Here is a 21,244-nt window from a genome sequence, read left to right on the forward strand (position 1 = left end):
AACGTTCCCTGAGAACAGCAATGGCAATTGATGGCATATTATGTAAAAAACACAATAGAAGATGCTTTCCTTTAAAAAAAAAAAGAAGCCTTCTTCTGCCTCATTAAAGATGCAGCAGAAATTCCAGATAAAGTGCATGTTGAGAGAAGCTCTGTTGCTTGGTTAATAGTTGCGTCTCATTGATATTCATGAAATAGCAACTGGTGCTCCTGATCCTTGACACCAGTATGGCAGCATAAAAGGGAGACGTGTTCAAAGAAAAACCAGAGCTGAAAACAGATGATGTTCTCATGGTAACACTTCCCACCTGTGTTGATGTGCCTACCGAACACTGCCATGTCTGATTCCCATGAGTCTTACTCATGAATGTTCAATTAGGCCAAGTGACCAAAAAAGCCAAAAAAGCCCCCAAACCCCAAGTCATTTGGCTTTGTTTTGTTTTTGTTCTCATCCCAATTTTTTGGCAAAAAGGCAGCTGCTACATTTAAAGCAGGGTGAGCTTCTGGCATGGCTGAGGAGTCTGCCACCACCTCTGGATCCAGGACCTTAAACAATTCCAGTTTGGGGTGGGGTGCAGCTACTACCATAAACCAGGAACTGGATTAGCGGACACGGCATGGCCCTGAAGCCATGCCATATCAAACTACCAGGCTATGGGGAAGCCAGCTTTCCCCATCAATCTCTCTTGGATCCCCCTGCAAAGCCAGCAAAGGACACATTTTCAAAATGGCTCAGGGCCGGACATTCAAAAGCATTCCCAGCTAAGTGCCTAGGTAGAGGCCAGATTTTTAAGTGTATTGGACAATACTGAAAATCTGGCCCCGTGTTTCAGTGCCTAAAGGGCAGCAGAACTCGTCCGCTAAACTAGCTTTAAATGAACATTAAGAACTCAAAGGGAAATGGGCCTCCCAAGGGTAGAATATATTCAGCCTTGCTATGCATCTACAAAAGGTTTGGTTATAGCCCAATTCTGCAGGTTTTCCTTGGCCACACTCCCACAGAAGTCCACAGGAACGGAGCCCGTGTGAAAAATACAGGGCCAGGGCATTAATGGATTAAAATTAAACAGCAACAAATCAGCTGGTGAGAGCCTCAATTATAAATGCATTAGGACATTTTTTTTCTAATTGTTTGCTACCTAATAAAATGATTTGTTTTGCTTGAATTTCCTTTCTTGTTCCTTCTTAAAGAGTATAGCTGCTTGCCCTCTCGCAGTTGCTCAAATCTGGGATTGTCTGATGGGACATTGGGCCTTTTAGGGGAAAACAGCTAAACTGCAACCTCTTTTAGGCTTTGTCCTCAAGAACTCATAGGAAATTCCAGCATGACATTCACTTTGGTAACATGAATCCATGCTCAGAGCCTGCATCTGTAGGATTTAAGTGCAATGGTAAGAGGAGTTGCTTTGCCAGATACCTTCTGATATAGCAAAAGACAGCAAGGTATATTGCAAGTAAAATATCTGTGCTGCTTCTCCTTCCTTAAGAAACAATTACAGACTTGAACCTGCAAACACTTGCTCTCATGAGCGATGAATGAGGGACGCCTTGTCTTAGGACTCTGATGCAAATTCTTAGCTGCGCAGGTGGCGATTGGAAGAAAAAGGTTTGCAAGAGCAGGTCCCAAAAACTGTTAATGTTAAGGCCAACTCATGAAATGCATCTTATCAGTTTAGGCGCTCGAGTGTGGAACAGAATGATAATCCTCCACTGTTTGTTTTATATCTTTAATCTTTGCAGGGATCAGAGCATTTCATTTTGAGCAGGTTTGCCATTTATTATTTCACTTTTCTTAAAGCCTCCAGGCCCTGCCTGTACACTTTAGTGGGAAAGCACTTTAGCAGCAAATTTACAACAATTATTAGTTTTTAAAAAAATTATTTAGGTTACTGTTAGGTGGGTTTTGCTGGGGAAAACAACATGCGGATTTGGAATATCTTTTGCAGGATCATTGTATTTTGGTCTCATCCTACAAAATCAAAATATAGCCTAAAAAGTAATCGTTTTTCTTATAGTCATTTGGCTCCTGGAATAATGTATTCGGATTCCTGCTAATCTGAACACTAGAAACCCAGGTCACTAGGAATTGGGGGAGCCCTGCCGCAGGTGCTCTGCATTTTCCAGAGTTTATCTCTTCCTGGTTTTATTTTTTGTAAAGGTAATTGCTAGATGTATTGCAATTTTGAGCACTATTAAATCTTTTAGATAAATAATCCTCCATTGAAATCATGCCAATGAGAGCACTGCAAGACAGCTTAATAGAAAGTACTATTTATGGAGTATTAAAGGCATTTATTTAACTCTTGCAGGTCAGGCACCAAACTGGGCAGCATGCAGCCAAAACTCAGGGCCTAAACCAAAGCCCACTGAAAGTCAATAATCCATTAATATCAATGGACCCTGGTCTAGGCCCTTGTAGAGCAATGAAGGCAATGCTTATCTGAAGGTCTAAGTTCTTTCTGCATTATTAGGGCCAAATCCTGCTTGCTTTTCAGAAGTAAGCTCACTAATTTCAGATGCTCTGGTGTTGAGGGTCACAAAGGTAGCTAAATTGGCAGCTGCAGCGAGCAAGAGGGATTTGGTCCAAAACATTACTGTTAATGCTAACAGAAGTCAATACATTAGAACACTACCAGAAGTGAATCAAATAATAAGTATTTGAGTGCAAATCAGAAACCATAAGAAAGCAAGCAACACCAAACAGTGAAAAATGGCAATATCCCCCAACAGCATCCATTCCTCCTCTAAAATTGAATTGATTATTAGCAATGTTCAGTATGTCATCCTTACCAGATGTTGGCAATCACCTACTGTACTTCAGGCACTTTCATGCACATTCTGGGGGAGGAGAAAAGAAAAAAAACAAAAAACAAAGCAAAACCAGGAACAGACTTGTGCTGTGATTGCTGTCACTTTACTTGTGTATGTCACTCCCAAGAGATGCACAGGTCTCATTAATGTTCGAGTTATATGTATAAGGTACTGAGAACACACTCTGACAAGCGTGTTATGTCGTTAGCCAGAGACGCATGCTGCAGCTAGCAGTTTTATATTACCTTGGCAAATTCATAAGACTGTCAACATTACTGCAGATCATCTATCTATAACAAGGCTAGGAGTCCCTATGACATGCATATAGTGTCTTCATATGAGATGCCATGTGTTTGCCACCTCCAGGTGAGCGTGTTGCCCTTCACAGGCTTCCAACTGACTGCCTGCTCCTTGAGGATGATAATTACCTCTTGGGCAAAGGGACTGAAGTGAGATTTAAGTTGTGCCGAAGGGGGCAGCTTCCAGACCCCCCTGAAAAAATACTGACTTCACCTATAAGGCCTTGAGATTTTTATGCTTTGCTCCACAACTATCTTTCAGGACTGCATGATAATACCTAGGGACTTTCTCCAGATCTCATCCAAGTGGATGGAAAAGCTCGTGTTAAATTCAATGGGAGCTGGAGCAGGTTCCAGAGGCCTTAGATTTACTTGTTTCTGAGACGGGTTCTCAATATACATGATCCAAAGTACACTGCAATCAAAGGAAAGGTTCCTACCCAATTCAATGGGATTTGGATCAATCCCACTGATTAATTAAATGGAACCATTCGATCAAGAACGCTGTGGGTCTTTTAAAATTAAATGTGCAGAGTCCAGTTGCCATAGTGATATACAAAGTGTGAAGTGCTAATTAATAAATTAAATCTCCTACAATAAAGGAAGTTCAAGGTCACAAACAAAAAGCCTTGGTTATTCTTCTAAAGTATATGGCTACTTGAGGAAATCAGAGACCAGGAAGCTGGTTTTCACAAATAGACCTTTGAATATACTTACTGGAGACCCAGTAGGCCAGGTCTCCAGCTCCTGCTCATGACAGCACATCACCAGGATCTTCCCAAAAGATGAGTAGTGAATTTAGCGAACTCTTGACCTTCAATGGTCTTGCTCAGGTACTTAAATTTGGGCATGTGCTCTAAGGGTGAGATTTTTAAAACCACTAAGCACTGGTTTATTCCTGCTCCTACTGAAGTCAGTGGTAAAATGTCCATTGATTTCCACTTAAACAGAGCGCTTTTAAAGTCACGCACTAAGTGCTTTGCTGGAGGGAAGCCTTCCACTAGCAGAGGATCTGCCCCCTTCGGTGAAAATATAACCAAACAATGCAAAAGTGTCATTGATTCTTATGGGAAGAACCGTGGATTTGGGGGTCTCATCCAAATTGTTCTGATGGAAAGAACGCAGGTGCCCAGGTCACAAGAAATATCCCAACCTGACACCTCCCCAGAGGCCACAAAACCTCTGAGGCATCTAGAGCAGAAGTCAGCAACCCATGGCCTGTGGGCAGGATCTGAGCCATGAGCCCTTTGAACTGGCCCACAGACGTGGGGCTTTGGCAGCATTCAGCTACCGCAGAATTTGGCAGTACTTGGTTTCCCGTGCTGCCACAGGGAATGGCAGTGGCTGGGTTTTGGCTCCCACCTTCTTGCCCCTCACTCGAACTCAGTCAAGTCCTGACTGCAGACTCTGCTCCAGAGTCCTTAGGCACCTTCATTTTCACCTGTAAAGGTTGTTAGGTGCCCTGGCTTAGGCTCCTGTACCTGCACCATTCAGCTCAAGTGCTAAGCTTACAACTTCTGCCTAAGCTCCTTTGCAATCCAGATCAGAACTGGGAAGCACTTAGCACCTGCCTAAGTCCCCAATTAGGCTTCCACAGAGCACCGAGTACTGCACAAATACAGCATTGGTGGGTGCTACTGCTGCTATCCACCTTTGGCAGAGTGGCCCAGGGGTTAGAGCCCTCCCCTGGGAAGTGGGAGACCTGTTTTCTGGGCCCATTTCCACCCAAGAGGATTCAAAGCATCATTCCCTTCTCATGAGTGCACCCTAACCACCAGGCTACACAACAGTCTGGGCAGAGGAACCCTTCCCTTTGATGCTTCCTGTTGAATCTGGGTCATTGGGTAGCCCAAAATACAAGATTCACTGGGTCAGAAGGAGAACAAGCATGTGGGAGTGTGGCCGTAACCCAGTGATGAGGGCCAGGACCTGGATGGGGGAGGATCCTTAGGTTATGCTTCCTGCTGCCAGGTTTATTCCGGCAACTGCCTAATGCACAATGTAGACACCAGTCTGAGAGGAGGGACTGAAACCAGGTTTTTCTCCCTCTGAAAAGAGTGCTCTTCTCACTGGGGCAGAGAAGCAGGCTTGTTCTGGACTGCTTTCCTTATACCCCCATGACAGGCCTTCTTGGTCATGCAGGATATTCAACAGCTGTACGGGTAGACCGCTCCCCTGGAAGGCTGGAGATGTCTGTTTGGGTTCCCCAAAGCTGAGGGAGGCCTAGAAAACAGGTTTCCTACTTTCTAGGTCAGCGCTATAACTAACAGACTACTGCTCATGGATGCTGCTCTGAACTGAATGCTGCATGAGTCAGAAACCTCTGTCTGGGAGCACCTCATCTCTGAGGAGAGGCTGGGTTTAAGACCCTGCCACAGCTAACATTTACTATTTGTTTAAGTGCTTCTCTGTTGAATACCTAGGTGCTCCAGATTGCCCTTTGGTGCTGGCTAACTCTCCACCAATTGCCTGGGGATCCCAGCTGCCTATCCTTGTTGATTTGGATCACTTTCCTAGGTCCAGCTTCCTACTTTTCAGGCACTGCAATGCCTAAGTGGAGGTACCTAAAACAAAGTGGTGACACCTACGTAAATTGTTTGATCAGGCCCTTGGCCCCTAGCATGAAGATATTGCTTATGAGAAGGTTATCTGAGTCTCCACACAAGGAAATGAGAGAACTTGTGTTCCTGTGTACTGCACTGCTACATTTCTATCTATGCTTTCTTTCACCAACAAATAGCTCACTTATGTATCTATGACTACTGCAGCGTTTACATGTATTTTAAATAAAATCCTCCTTCCTCTCTAATTTACCTCTTTTCATTACAAACTAGGTACAATTTATTGTCTGAAGTGTAACAGGCTTTCACTTGGTTTGTGATAGAGAACATGACAAAATTACAGCACATAACTCAGCAAAATTGGCAGGCTCTGCTCTGAAGAGGTTCATGATTGAGACAAGATGGAAAGTGAAAGGCGTCCCCTGGAGAGGGCTGTCTCTCCAGGTTAGCCTTCAAATCACTGGCAGAGGAGAGCTTGAAAGCTCTTTTTTGTTTAGCCATTACTGCCTTATGTGATCTATAAATCATGATGCTCAGCTTGCAGTTAAACCGTGGCTTTCCCAAGCAAAAGCACGTTCAGAGTGAACAATGCAATTGTAAAAATCTTAACCAAACCTTTCCGCCACATGGGGGGTTCCCTTCAAGCCCAATGAGTCAAATGTAAAACAGGAATGCCGAAGGTTTCTCAGAGCATGACAGTTAAGTACTGATTATTTGAAACTACTCATTAAAGATAGTTTTGGGCCACCCTGGGCATGTCTACATGTGCCTCTTTTAAGCAGACTTAGCCTAAAATTCCCATTTTTAAGGTGCAAACCTAATGCATAAAGCAGGTATCAAATTTAGGCATGAATAGCTCAGCTGCATTAGTGCACATGTAGATGCGCTAATGCATATTAACATGGTGTGCATCAATGGATACACACCACGTTAATGCACATTAGCACATCTGCACATGTGCTGATGACTTAGCTATTTGCACCTAAATATAATGAGCCTTAATGCACATTGGTGCATCCCTCTATACATGCATGCCTAAATCGCCTTAAGTAAAAGAGCCTTAAGTTTAGGGGTGTGTAAATACACGTGTAGATATACCCCCTGATACACACTGGGCTCATCTACATGTGCTATTAATATGATTGAATAAACTCTGGCACAGTGTACGCCTGAGTTTATTGCTCCCAGGTGCCATGTTTGCACGTGTGCCTGGGACCACAGCACATTGAGCTGAGTCAGAGCAGCCCCAGCTGGCAGCGGGCCCAGGGTGTCAGTCTGCCAGCCCGGGGCTGCTCCAACCTGGCTCAACATGTTGCAGAGAGAGTGGCTGGGCCCCTGAAGGTGCTCCAGTGCAGGGCTAGCCAGCAGGCAGCCCCTGCACTGAAGCACTCTCGTGCACCAGCCAGCCCTATCAGCGTCTATATGTGCATTGCAGTGCACTAAATAACGCCACTGTAGGACAGTATTTGTGTTTACAGGTACTAACCTACAACAACATTTATTAGTTTACTGTGGGCTAATAGGGCTCAACGCATAGATGCTGAGACTTTACTAAGGAGCTAATCAGGCAAGTGTGCAGTAAAGCATCTCATGTAGATGTATCCAGTGAGCAGCATCCTTCTGTACATTGGTCTCAGTTGAATCACGCATGGCTGGAGGGGCTCAGAGTGAATGAGCTCAGGTTGAAGAATCTGGCCCATGTTGTAGAAGATTTTGTCGTATCCTAATCACAAAATTCACGACAACATTTTAAGCTACGTGTGGCTGTTAAAATATCAGCTCTGAGAGCATAAATATCTATAAACACTTACACTGGGGCATTTGTTTATATTTCTGTTGCAATATAAGTGTCTAGCGTCTCGTGGAGTTTAAAAAAAGATCTCGTTAATCTGAAATGGCTGCACTGAAGGTTTTGAGCAGCCTACTCAAAGTTTAGAGTATTTTTGATATGTAATTGCCAACATCTGTTCAGGATAATCACTGACAGGATCTACCATGCACGGTTTTTGCTATCTGCTCTACCTTGCCATGCAGGTCGGATATGTTAAACACTGAGGCTGAATGAGACCTGTCCATAGATAACATGTGGTAAGAATATATCTTGCCAGGGGGTTAAGTTCTGAAATTAGTCTGCCTCTGAATAAATCACTCATTGGAAGTATTTTTTTTAAATTTATTTTAAGAAACAAACCTTTGCCAAAGGAGAGCCAATAGTCATTTGATTTAAAATAAAAAACTATGGAAACAGGAGCTAATTCATTAATTACTGATTGTCTTTGGGACAGTAGCATTTAATATTTGTTGGTGAAACTGTGGCCCCATTGAAGTCAATGGCAAAACCCTTACTGATTTCAACAGAGCCCAAATTTCACTTGTTGCCATTGCAACTGGGAGAGCACCAGAAAAAAAAATGGAAAAAACCCCAGGCTACCTATGTTTTCAGCCAGAAGCTGAGCACGCGCTGTGACTCTTCTGAGGACGTACTCGTGAGCTCTAACACATGCTCTCAGGTCACCATGTATCATGTCATTGGTAAGGTCAATCTCTGAAGATCATAAGAGAATTTCATTGCCGTTTTCATATGGTTCAGAAACGAGTACTTTACGGATCCAATTCATGATGCACCAAAGAACTTACATAGCAGTACTCATGTTGGTGAGCTCTTGCCATTTTGAAAACATGCCGATTCCTTTCGCACACAAAGTGGTATTGAAAATCATATGACAAATGTATTCTATTGACAGGTCACATTCCCTACATTCATCCATTCCCGATCAGTATCTACTGTGAGGTCCTTGATGTTTACTGTCGTTTCTACTGGAAATGGCATGTAGGCTTTAACTGCAGCCTGAGTGTTTAACCTGATTTTCACCTGAAATGACTGAGATTGTTTTCAGCGCCCGAAGTACTCTGAACGTTCGTAAGGCTGAGACATTGCCCAGGTCCACAAATTCAGTTATGTATCTGTAACAAGGGAAAGTCACACACAGACAATGACAAAACGCCAGCAAAAAACAACAGTCAAGGGGACAAAGAGAGACAGAGAGAGAATCACTTGTAGCTGAGAGCTAATATGCAAGGATCAGGGCTTCTTACCTGGAATTACTGAAATAGTTTTTAAAGCTCTCAATACCCTGAAAGTCCGAAGAGGTGCAACACTGCCTACATTCACAAATTCTCCTACATACCTGTAGAATTAAGCCACAGTTATTTGGAATTATACAACAGAGTGTGCTATTGGACTGAATGAACAGTGCATTCACTTATGATATATGAACGAATGCATCCAAATTGAATGGGGCGTCCCCATGATGAGGCTGTTCTTAGATGCCATTCTTTCTGAGTATGTCATACTATAAAACATTTTAAGTGTTACCTCTATAATAAATCTTATATATTTGGCATCAGTTCCTTTAAAACTACGAGAAGGACTTCATCATAACCATGCTCAACAATGCATGCTGTGAGCATTTTGACATCCTTTAAAAAATACTTCATTTTCCCAGCAATTATTACAGACATATTTAAAAAAAAGAACAGCAAGGTAAATGAAAAGACATGAGAAAATTTAAGTCTAAAATATTCCTAGTAATGGTGACCCAGTAACTGAAATCAAGCATATTTAGGACAATCAGGGGAAATATCAATGCATATAATTCCATGGGATTATTTCTCAATGTTGCTTTGGTATGTGGCACAGCTGATGCGGATTCCAAGAGATGATAACAAATTGATTTGGTTTTTGTGCACATAATCTTTGTCTGTTTGCCAGCAGATGGATTTTAAATGAGTATAATTTCAGTTCTACTGTAATGCATTTCTGATTAAAAATACTGATCCTGATTCTCTCCTGTTTTGCCTGTTACGTTATCACAAAAACCTGTGCAAAGTGAGCGTACTGTGCTACCGTGAGGGTAAGTAATTGGACAATTCTGATGTGGTATTGTTTCACACAGGTCATTTCTTCAACCTGACAAAAGCCATACAGCACATTCACCATCTTGTCTTCTGCACAGTTCAGCTCTTGGGCTCCATCACAACCCTGTGCTGTTACGTTTGCATATTTTAAATTTCCCGGGGCAGTCAAACTCCTGTTTTTGGTATTAAATTCACCCACTGATTTACAGAAGCTGGCAAACTGGGTTTTGTGCAGAGACCTCTAGTGGGGTTATAACACAGTGTCCCCAGATCCGCTACTCCAGATTATTGTCTGAGATGGCAACACTGCTTCACCTCTTCAGAGTGAATCTCATTGGGAAATTTGGTAAACATTTGCCGAACAAAAGCTTTCCTCAAACTCGTGAATCTAACAGAACTTCAGTCCAGTCAAATGAGGGCTAATGCCGACCACCTCCTCCGTAACATGCAGAGGTTGCAAAGAATGTATGGTTGAGTAATGGCATATGGATGCATTTTAGTTGACCACCGATTTGTTGGAGCATAATAACTAGCTGGATGACCACTGGAGAAAGTGCTCTTGACTTCTCTTTGCAATCAGACATTTACTAACTACAGAGTGCATAGGAGTGCTTAGGATCAACTACACCGTATACTGTAATGTGCTCCTTAGTACAATGAGTGAGAATAGTCTTGTGTACAACTTTATGGGTTTAGTGCTGCATCAGTTTATTGCACTAATAAATGCTGTCTGCATCAATGGCCTATTTAATTGGTGACATTATCTACTCAGAAGGGAGATAAGAGTCTATTTCACCATGATGACATAATTCTTCTACAGGAAGTGATACTAATTGCCCAATAACACCTGTTAACAAAATAGCTGCACCTCCTGTTCATTTAATTCTAGCCATCACTGTATATGCTAGCTGGGTGCATCAATATTTCATACCTAAATTTGTTTGCACTAGAAACTCATGTATTTCAGACCTCTCCATCCCATCTTGAATTCTTATACACTTTCTTCTACTCAGGCTTTCAGAAGCATAAACAGAACTACTAGTACTATCATATAAACATATGTGCAAACAAGGTTGTAAAGCTGTTTGTAGATTCAATACAATTCTGGTTTAAAGGATTTTTGTGCATACAAATTCAGCTTGTATCAGACCTGAGAATTATCCAGTGCCTCTTACTGTCTGATGGCTACAGACCTGGAAAGCAGAATTCCTGCTATTCTGACTGTATTGCAATCAATCTTAACTTTCTCCCTGCTAATTTGGTACTTGAAGAATTGTTGGCTACTGCATGAGAATAAAGGTTGCTGCAGTTCTCTTCCAGCCCTAGCCTATAACTGGACTCTTCATCTCTGTCAAAAACGCATTTGATTACAAATATGATTATATAGTACAAATCAGGAGAAGAAAAAAAAAGGCAATATAACCCAATTCCAAAGCACCTAGTTATTGCAGAATGTAGCTTTTTGGCAGAGGGAGTCTTCCATGAGACGCACTATTTTAGGGGCCTTCTAAACAAGCAATATGCATCATTTGATATTCATATTCATATTCAATATTTGACAATAATATTATATTAAATTAATAATATTAAATATTTTAATAATATTTGATATTCAATATTCATATTAATATTATCATCATTATGATAAGAAATTTGGCATAAACATGGAAAGTCAGAATTTTGGGGCCTTTTTCCACCAATGGGGGGAAGGGGACAGGGCTATTATGCAGCTTCTATGATTTTGGTGGGAGAGTTGGACTGAGATTCATTTTATTTTACACCACTGTGAGAACTAACACATACACAGAGTACCACAGAGAGGGAAATCCTGTCAGTTTTGTTGGCCACAACCTTGTTCCTGTACTCAGTACTTGTTCAGAGAGTCAGCATCAGGCCTATGGACTTCTTGGGCATGTCTACACAAGACTTTTACTACGCAGGAAACCAATGACTTCCACTGTAAAGGTCATGTGTCTACACGTGAGCCCTTATTAGGCTGGGGCAGATTAATTTACTCTGCAGTAGAATAGTATTTGTAATAGTACTTGAGGAGTTGGGGTTTTTTTATTCCTTAGCAATGCATGTGTAGATACTGCCCTGGCTGGCTGGGGCACGAGGGTGCTTCAGTGCAGGGACTGCCTGTCAGCTAGTCCTGCACTGAAGCACCCATGCACCCCAGCCAGCTCCTTCACAGCACGTTTAGCCCGGTCAGAGCAGCTCTGGGCTGGCATGCTGACCCCCTGGCCTTCCTGCCAGCTGGGGCTGCTCTGACCTGGCTCAACTTGCTGTGGTCTTGGGAGCACATGCCAATGGTACATGCCCAGAGCAATAAACTCCAGTGCGATAAGCACTTAAGCTGAGAAGTATCTCTACACCAGATCCACAGCCCCCTTTACATACTCAAGACTGGTAGTTTATGCACAATGCCAGCCCTAGTCATCATACCTGTAGCTCTAGTTACTCCTGCCTCACTTTCAAAGCTCTCTGGGTGGATCTACATGAGAAGCTTTAGTGCGCATCAGACAAATCTAATGTGCAGTAAAGCGTCACCATCTATACATGCATGGCAATTACTGCACAGTAGATTAGCCTAATGTGCCATTTTCTGGTACTAGTAGATACAGGTACTAGAAAACGGTGCATTAAACTAATGCACCAAAGTGCACATGTGGATCCTGACTGGAAGCAAATTGCTCCTGGTCAACCCAGGCCCCAGGAGGATACAGGTCAGCCCTGAGTTCTGGGGGGCAGGCTGGGAGCTAGAGACATCTCTCTGCTCACCCCCCTGGAGCAGCTCTGAACTGCATGGGATCTTGGAGCTCCAGGGGGTGCACAGAGAGCTGTCCCCTGATCCCTCCTCACCTGTCCCCCAGAGCCCAGGCCTGACCCCCCGACCCCCCGCATCTTCCCTTGTTGTACTTCACTGCTAAATGCAACAAAGAAAAATCCCATCCAGCAATGAGAAAAAGATGACTGAGATGCAGCTGGCCCTCAAAAGGGTTTTTTCTGTGTTCTGCTTTTGTGTGCTCAGAGTGGCCAGATACCAATTTTGGCTAAAACCATAGTAATTTGGTATACCAGGTATCAAAATCTGGGTGAAAGACCATCCCTGCTGCTTGTCACCAGAATACAGCGCCTGATCCAAAGTCTACTGGAATCAAAGGAAGTCCTTCTACAGGGAAGTGTTGTGCTGTTGGGCAGTACCGATAGATTTTTTGGTCCCAATCCTATATACTGTAAGAATTCTGCATCAGACTCCGTATGCTTTAGCTAGGGTTGGATGGAGTTGATTTACCTGATTTGAGATCCACTCAAATACCAGGAGTTCAGGAGTTCAGCTAGAATGTCAGTGTTACCAGAGTTGCATTCTGCTTAAGGGAGGCTTCAAAAATGGAGGATAAAGGAGCGGAGAGAACAGAATGTCAAAGGAGGAGAAAATAGACTAAATATGAAATGGAAAACAGGTCGAGAAAAACGAAAGAACAGAGAGAGCAGTAGGGTGAGGGCAGGGGCAGGAAGCAGAGAGGAAGAGAAAAAACACTATTGAAAAAATAAATATCATGAATTGCATACTGCAAAATAGTGTGGGCCCAATCCCCCAAGGGGTTGCACTGGATAATTCCATTGAAATTAATGGCCTGGGTTCTCCCATGTGCAGAGATCTATCCTGAACGTGAAGCTATCAAACAGCTGGTTATACAGCCCTGGCTCTGAAATCGTCTTCACTGGACCCCGCTGAAGGGTCCAGACCCAAATGGCCACAGACTGCCGATGCTGGATCACAGAGCCCCAGCAGGGACTGATTTACCCTGTATAAAGGCACTCTGATTACCTAGCATGGGGATGAGGGGGAGAACTCTGTAGTTATTCTAACATGCAAAAACCATCTAAAAATATTGAACTCCCCAGTGAATAAAACTTGGCTAAGTTTCAGGATAAGAAGGGTTTGTGAATTTAAAACTAGTTTGATAAACTGAAGATTAGCCCTGAGGAGGTTATAAACCTGATGCTTGGCTATATTCTACCTTCAGCTATTTAAGATTCCTGGGCACTCTTTGCAGGGCAAAGTTTGTTCCCTTTATTAATTGTGTTGCTATGTTTCTGTCTTCTGGTGTGTTTTCTGAAGCGGATATGAGAGCTGTTCTAGTGCTTGCAGTTTGTACAGGGATTTTTTGTTGTTGTTAATTTTAAGCAACTACTAATTAAAATGTATTAATATATTATTAATCCCCACTGAACTGAACTAATTGCAATTTTTCTTTGCGTGAAAGGAAGATACAATCATAACGGAAACCTCAGAGATGTCTTTGTGGTCACTGTTATGGATAGATGTGTTATAAGCAGCAGACATTTTAATATTTTCCTACAATGCTGTTACCACTTAACAAATATAACTATATATTTAATTATGTACTGGATTTGGTCAAATACAAGAGGGGTTTTTTTCCCCCAATCACCCTGGGGAAAAAAGGCCCGTGTCTTATATTTGCATATAAGGAAATACACTATCATTCAACTGCTGCCAAAAGCAGCATGTGCTCAGTAATGGAAACCAGCTATGAAGTTGATTAAATGCCGCCAACACTGAGCACGGCTATAAAACATGTAGCCTATATTGGGTAAACATACTGATGGGAAGCGTGTGTGTGTGTGTGTGTGTGTGTGTGTGTGTGTGTGCGTGTGTACACATGTGACCCTTAGAAAAATGTGTGTGTGCTCCCTCCACAGGGACTGGCACTGGGCCTGGAGGTACTGCAATACAAGGCTGGCACTGGGAAAGCCAGAGGCAGCCTTGACACCCTCCCTTTGATGCCAAAAATGCTTGAGCTTAGTAAAAAGATCGAAATCCTACCACAAGGATAAGTTAGTGCCACCCACTTGAATAAGACAGATGGTAGAGCACATTACATGCAGCCTCTCTCAGCATCAATTTTTTCAGGTTATAGTGAGCCACTACACTGAATACATTTCAACTCTCTCTTCACTCCCATAGCTGAGCTGTGCCTTTCTTTCCCTTTTCCAATGATTCCTGTTTCTTCATTGCCTTTAAATGTCTGGCAAACATCACCAAAGAGGGCCCCAAACAATTCACCCAGAAACCCTCTATCACCCCACCTCCTCAGCCTGTCGCATACAATTAGTATAGCCTACATCCCCCCCATGAGGTGTTGCCCTGTGCTTCATTTGCTCATACATTTTTGGAGGATCCCAAGACTTATGAAAAGAACACCTGGTTCCAGTTATGAGCGGCGGGCTAATTAGTACGTGGCTCCTTTGTGGCGGGTATCTGGAGTACATGCACGTACCGAACAGTGCTGACTCTGATGTGGCTCAGTCCAATGAATAATATGATCAATGATGAGCCTTTTGGATTTGGACTAATATCACGCATCATTTGTATGATATGTAAAGAGGTACAAATGTGCCGCTTAAAAGACTGTTTCTGGAGTACCTGTGCTAAAACTTGCAGCTGTTTTAATAAAAAGTAAAATGTATCAATTCTGCATGAATTAAGTATATGGGTACCTGTAGTACAGGCGTTTGGTGAAGGTCAGTGTTTTCAAGTTTGCCCTTCACTAAAGTGCTAACCTTTAGCAGCTAAGGGACAGCAGGGTCTGACAGTAAGGAAGGAGGGGAAGGGTCTGCAGAGGGAACAAGGTGTGGGGGCAGGACAGAGGGCAAGGGGGCTACCTGACTCCACAGTTTTATTTTCCCTGCTGTACCAGTGAGAGGGGCACAAATTCAAGACAACCCTCCAAAAATTAGATTCTTCACCTGGAAAATTATAACAAATTTATTAATTTTCCATATATAGAATCTAATTATTGAGGGGCTCATCTTATATTGGAGTAAATGCCTCCAAAGACCTCATATCACTCTGCAAGTATTAAGTTATTAAATGTCACAGAACCAGTGGTAGGCATGTATTCTAAAACCTTTTTACAGAAAGGCCAACTGAGGCACAAGAGAGATGAAATAGCTTGTTCAAGATTGCTTAGCAAGCTGACAAAAGCTGAGATGTTCCCTGCCTTAAAATCATTCAGGATGTAGAGGGATAATAGCTAACTTTTACTTAATTATAAAATGTTCCAACACCTGCACCAATAGCAATATAAGCGGAGTGACCTGTTTCATTCATGGTTAAAGTTACAGTGGTTTAGCTCACTTAAGCCAGTATAGGAGTAATTAAATTAAAGTAATAGCAATTAAAGTAGAAGAGGGGATGTGCACTCCTAAGAAGTAAGCTCCTCTCCTGTCTTGAACATATTTCCAAGTTACACCTGTCCACAGGCTCAGTAATAAGTTTGCCATACTACTTCTCATATGCCATACTCTGCCATAGTTTCTCATATACCTGGGGACAACAATTCCTGATGAGAACAGGAAAACAACTGAAATACTTTTGCTTTATGTCACTGGTTTTTAGGAAGGAAATAAAAGGAGGGCTACTTACGCCATAACAATAACACTGAAATCCAGCCAGTTCCATGGATCTCTAAGGAAGGTGAATTCTGTCATACAAAATCCTCTCGCCAATATTTTTATCAGTGATTCAAAAGTGTAAATGCCAGTGAAAGTATACCTGGGGGATAAAGCATCCAGAAAAAGCAGGAGCATTAGAGGTGAAGGGGAAAGGTTTTATGCATGTGCAGCTCATTCTTTCTGGGTCCATCACAAGAAATACTTCTAGTCATTTCAGTGGGATTGCTCATGTGACTACCGGTTGCGGCATCAGGGCTTTTGTGAGTCGAGCAGACCCAGAACACATGAGAAATCGATAAGCGTTCTTGACAGCATTATAACGAATGCAAATTCTGTTGTAGCGTATCCTGATGTTTCTGCCGTCACTGAGACGAGCGTGAAACCTGTACTGCCTACAAGAGTCAATAGAGGAGAGATGATCTGTGTAGCACTCTTTTTTTTTTCCCCCTTACTTGAGTGAAAGATGGTTGGCTTATCCACACCTCTCATCCCTCTCTACCTAGACCATTTCAATAATCGTCCTGTTAAATCATGTTTCAGTCTAACCTTGCGCATTAAGCAGGAATTAACTGATCACAAATCACCCAACTGAGAATGGGCAGGGAGGAAGTTCTCTGACCACTGAATGGTTTGTAATACAATTGAAATGATTCAGCAAATTAATCAACTGGGACCAAGTGAAATCCTTTTGTTATTTTTTAAATGAATTTCTTTTTTTTTTTTTTAAAGGATTCATCATGATAAATACCATATTTACTTGCACCGCACACACCTTTCCCCAAAAATGAGTCTTTCAATATTGGGGTGAATGGCTTAAGTTGAGAAGTTGATTTTCTGCCCAGAATAGCAGTGACATTTCTATTCAGGCAGCACTGAGGGCTCATTAAAATCTTGATTTTCTGCTACTTGCTAAACAGGTGTTAATGATCCTCTCTCCTTTTTAATCATCTTGATGTTCCTCCAATCCACCTATCTTGTCTTCGGAAATTTCACTGACGAAATTGCAGTTTAGCTACTCCTGGTCTCTCTTCCCCTATTTCACAGCTCTGAAGACGCTTTTCAGCTCTTTTTACAACCCTAGATCTGCCCGTGGGATCCAGTCCTCAGCAGCTTCGGTTCCAGCTTTTGGCTGAGCGACCAAGAACTGCTGACAGTGCAGTTGTGGAGATTAGGCTCCGTGTCTGCTCTACATGGCCATAACTTTCAAAACCCTTTCTTTTTTCATTCTGCCTTCCCAAGAACAAGGCATGGGTTTTATTTGGAGATACGTGGCATGTGAGAAAATATGGTTTATACAGAGTATATTCAGGACTGTAAGGTCAAAATGGATTTATTTTATCTTCTCAAAATCTAGTAGCCCTTTTCATTCACAATTATTGAAGATTTCATCAAACTATTTAGCTCTTTAAAATGAATGATTTCTGATTTGGCACTTTAAGTTTGAGGGGCAAAGATTAAGACAGATGGCTTTTATTTTGTTTTTTTATGTGAAAAGAAAAGGGAAAGAGTCATTCCATCAATTACATACTCTCTTTGAGAATCCAGGTTCTTGTGTGGCCTTTTTGAGGCACCGATAACATCATTTTCATTTTCTTCTTTAAAGAAAGAAATGACTAGCACATCAGTATCTCCCTCTGGATTGTTCAACATCCAACGTACAGTCCCACAGCCCAACTCCTGGCAGGTACCGATAAGGCTTTAGTCGTACACAGGATGGTTCTTTCCCTTGAACTAATTTCCAATAAGAAAAGGCGCGTGTGTGTGTGTGTACGCGTGTGTGCGTGGGGGGGGGGGGGGACATACATAGTTGTAGGGAAGTAAAATTACACTGAAATCTATGATGTTTCCTCATATTAGGATGTTGTCCTGATAAAATTACCTCTTCTTTTGGCCAATTGATCTGTTTTGTTCAGTGTTGGCTAAACGTTAGTAATTGATGACCAAAAAGGTAAGCCCTGCACCTGGGAACCTTACCGAAGAGGGGACTTTGCTACCTTTCCTTCAAGCCTTGACTAGCCCAGCCACTGGACCACAAAGCAGCAGATGGCTGTGTTTATTATATGTCAGTCAAAAATAAAAAGTGGATTCCAATTGGTTCAATGAGCCAAAATAATTGCTTAATGAGCTGTATGTTGATTAGCTTGCACATCTGGTTTCCATCTCTGAATGGAACATCTTGAAAACAACTTACAGAACTAGGTTTTCCCATCTATTGACTCCTCTGCGAAATCCTATGAAATATGAACTTTCATTTCTACCCAGGGGAACTTTTACAATCTTTTCTCTGATGCCTGATGAAGGGTTTTTGCGCCCGAAAGCTTGCAATTAAAGAAATGTTTTTGCAAAAATCTTGTTGGTCTAAAAAGGATATCACCTCTGTCCACGAGCCCTGATTGCTTACAGGACTGCAAACTGACTGGACTTTTCTTTTAAAGCCAGTCTTCCCCTCCCCACAAAAGAAAACTGTTAGTTCAAGCTCAGCCAGTTTCCTGAAGCCTCCAATTATCCAAAAAGATGGCAAACCCATAAATAATTCTGAAGGCCTTTGGTACCCGTTTATCAAAGTGGCCTAGAAATTATCGGGCTCTCCTCTATGCTACTGCATTACAGAAGGGATTGGCAACATAAAGCCTATGGAGCCATTAGAGCTGGGCTGCAAAGTTGGAGTCCTCTGCCTGTGTCCATGCTAGGGCTGGGCAGCTGGAAGCTGCATCCACATGGCCACCACTTCCTGCAGTCCTCACTCCCTGGCTGTGGCATGGGCCAACTTCTAGCCAATACAGAGCTGTGCCACATATGGGAGGTAATGGGGTGTAAATGGAGAGAAGCAAGGACTCAGCAATGACAGCTTCCAGCTGCCCAATCCCAATGCAGCTGCTGACCAGCTAGAAGCTGTACTGCAGTGGGAGCCAGGGAGCAGAGGACTAGGGGAAGTGGCAGTGGAGTGGGCACAGCTCTCAGCTGCCTGGCTCCAGTGTGGATGTCACCGAAGCCACCTGGCCCACGTCAAACCGGAGTCTGGTTGTCCTGGCCCATGGCTTGCTAAAGGTTGCCACCGCTGCATTGTAGAACTAATTGAATCCCATGGACATTGACAGAAAGCTTCTCTCTAGTGTTAGTGGGCTTGGGATTGGGCTTCTTCTGCTTAAAACCCAACGTACTCTATAACTGTTTTCTGACATCATTCAATTTGAATTGCAGTAGCATATTTTCAACATATATCCAGCTCCTGAACCCCTTATCTGAAAACCTGAGGGGTGGCAGGTCAATTTTAAATAGTAGTCTAATCATACCAGGATTTCATTCCAATGTAGTATAAGTGCGGGCACAAAGCAAAAAGCATTTAACTTGATTTCCAGGGGAGTTTTCATAGGGGAGAAACATCTGGCAAAACCAGTTGGTCAAGACAGAGAGCACACAGAAGTCATTTTCATGCAAAAAATTAAGAAACATAAAACAGGAAGAGAAGAGTGTAACAGAAGACAAAGGAGAGAACAGCTATGGAAAAGGCATAGATGGAACAGTAGAGATGCACAGAGAAGGTGTAGATAAAGCAGTAGAAATACTTACTCAACATATTTATTCCAAGACGGAGTCTCCGATTGTGCCATGAACACACAATTGGTTAAAATAGTGCACATAATAAACATACTGAACAATGTAAAGATCTGAGTTAAGGAAATATAATGACAGTAAACAAAGACCTCATAACATTTTCCTTGAATGTCATCAGTGTCTAGTATGCTTAACCAGCACCATGCAGAACTGGTTTGAGACTATATACGAAGGGAATATCACTATGCCTAAAGGCAGGAACTTCTAGGAGTTCTCTGCTTTTCTCGCTGCTTGCATCTTTTATTCACGCAGTAAAGTAAAGTACACGCAAGAACTCTGCAACATTTATAAAACACAACCCCCAAAATATACAGCCATGCTAAGACCTGGATTTGGTGACATAGAGCATAATATGTAGACAACCTCAGAATGAGTGGAGGAACTATGCATTTTTAACTGCATCTGCTACTTTCATCTCAGCGCTTCTTGCTGTTTCCTGAAAGAAAGAGCAAACTGTCAGTAGGTGACTACAAAAGACGAGACCTTCTAGGAAACCTGCTTCAAAATTGCTTCCTTCCTGCTCTTTTAGTGCTGATTCAATTCACACATTCTTGAGCAATAGAACAAGCTTGGTGAGACCACAGCTGGAGTACTGTGCCCAGTTCTGGGCTTCACAACTCAGAAACGATGTAGAGAAGCTCGAGAGAGTCCAGAGGAGAGCCACGAGCATGACCAGAGGACAAGAGAGCAGGCCTTATGAGGAGAGGCTGAGAGCCATGAGACTCTTCAACCTGGAAAAGCGCAGGCTCAGGGGGGACCTGGTGGCAGCCTGTAAGGACATAAGGGGTGCGCATCAGGATCTGGGGGAACGCCTGTTCACCAGGGCACCCATGGGAAGACTAGCTCCAACAGTCACAAACTCCTGCAAGACCATTTTGGGCTGGACATAAGGAAAAACTTCTTTACTGTCCAAGTCCCCAGGGCCTAGAATAGACTGCCCCAGGGTTGGTGCAGGCACCTACTCCAGACACTTTCAAGAAGCACTTGCATGCCTATCTTGCTGGGATCACTGGACCCCTGCTGACTGCCTGCCCTTTGGGCAGGGGGCTGGACCTGATGATCTTGCGAGGTCCCTTCCAGCCCTAATGTCTATGAAATGTATGAAGCTCTAGCCACTCCTTCTGTTGCCTCTAATGGGCTGAAGGTCCATGCCCTTGGTGTGGAAGGGTACTCAGGCATAGAAGCTGCTTTACAGGATGGTAATTTTAACATTGCATATATACACACCCAGCTGGAAACTTGGATGCATCTGTTAAGCCACCAAATACCCTATTTAGATGTCAATGCCATTGCTCAGCCTCTCAGATAAGTAGTGCAGATATGTAAATGACAATTTGATCATCCAAATTAGAGCTGTCCAGCTGGTAGCCTGCGGGCTGCAGAAACCCTGTGAGTGGTTAACATTGCCCCACAGACCTCAGCACCTCCTTTCCTGCTGCCATTCAGTGGGAAAGGTCCTGGGGGGGTGGGCAGGGAGGGTCTATGCACACCCCCTCCATGCAGCCAATTCAACAGGGGGTCATGTGCTACCAGCTGGAAGGTGGGGGGTGCACGTCAC

At 42.9% G+C, this 21,244-nt stretch overlaps 1 protein-coding gene across 1 annotated transcript in view; it reads right to left on the reverse strand.

The window, feature by feature from the left end:
- Positions 1 to 21,244, reverse strand: part of LOC102565252 (sodium channel protein type 5 subunit alpha) — a 309,008-nt gene that overhangs the window by 217,978 nt on the left and 69,786 nt on the right. Inside the window, exons 4-6 of the mRNA XM_059729221.1 lie at positions 19,642 to 19,731; positions 16,043 to 16,171; positions 8,767 to 8,858 (exon numbers count right to left, since the gene is read on the reverse strand). Of these exons, the coding sequence (XP_059585204.1) occupies positions 8,767 to 8,858; positions 16,043 to 16,171; positions 19,642 to 19,731 (311 nt within the window). The remainder of the gene's footprint in view (positions 1 to 8,766; positions 8,859 to 16,042; positions 16,172 to 19,641; positions 19,732 to 21,244) is intronic.

This window comes from Alligator mississippiensis, chromosome 5 (genome assembly GCF_030867095.1).
Source record: "Alligator mississippiensis isolate rAllMis1 chromosome 5, rAllMis1, whole genome shotgun sequence".
Lineage (NCBI taxonomy): Eukaryota > Metazoa > Chordata > Crocodylia > Alligatoridae > Alligator > Alligator mississippiensis.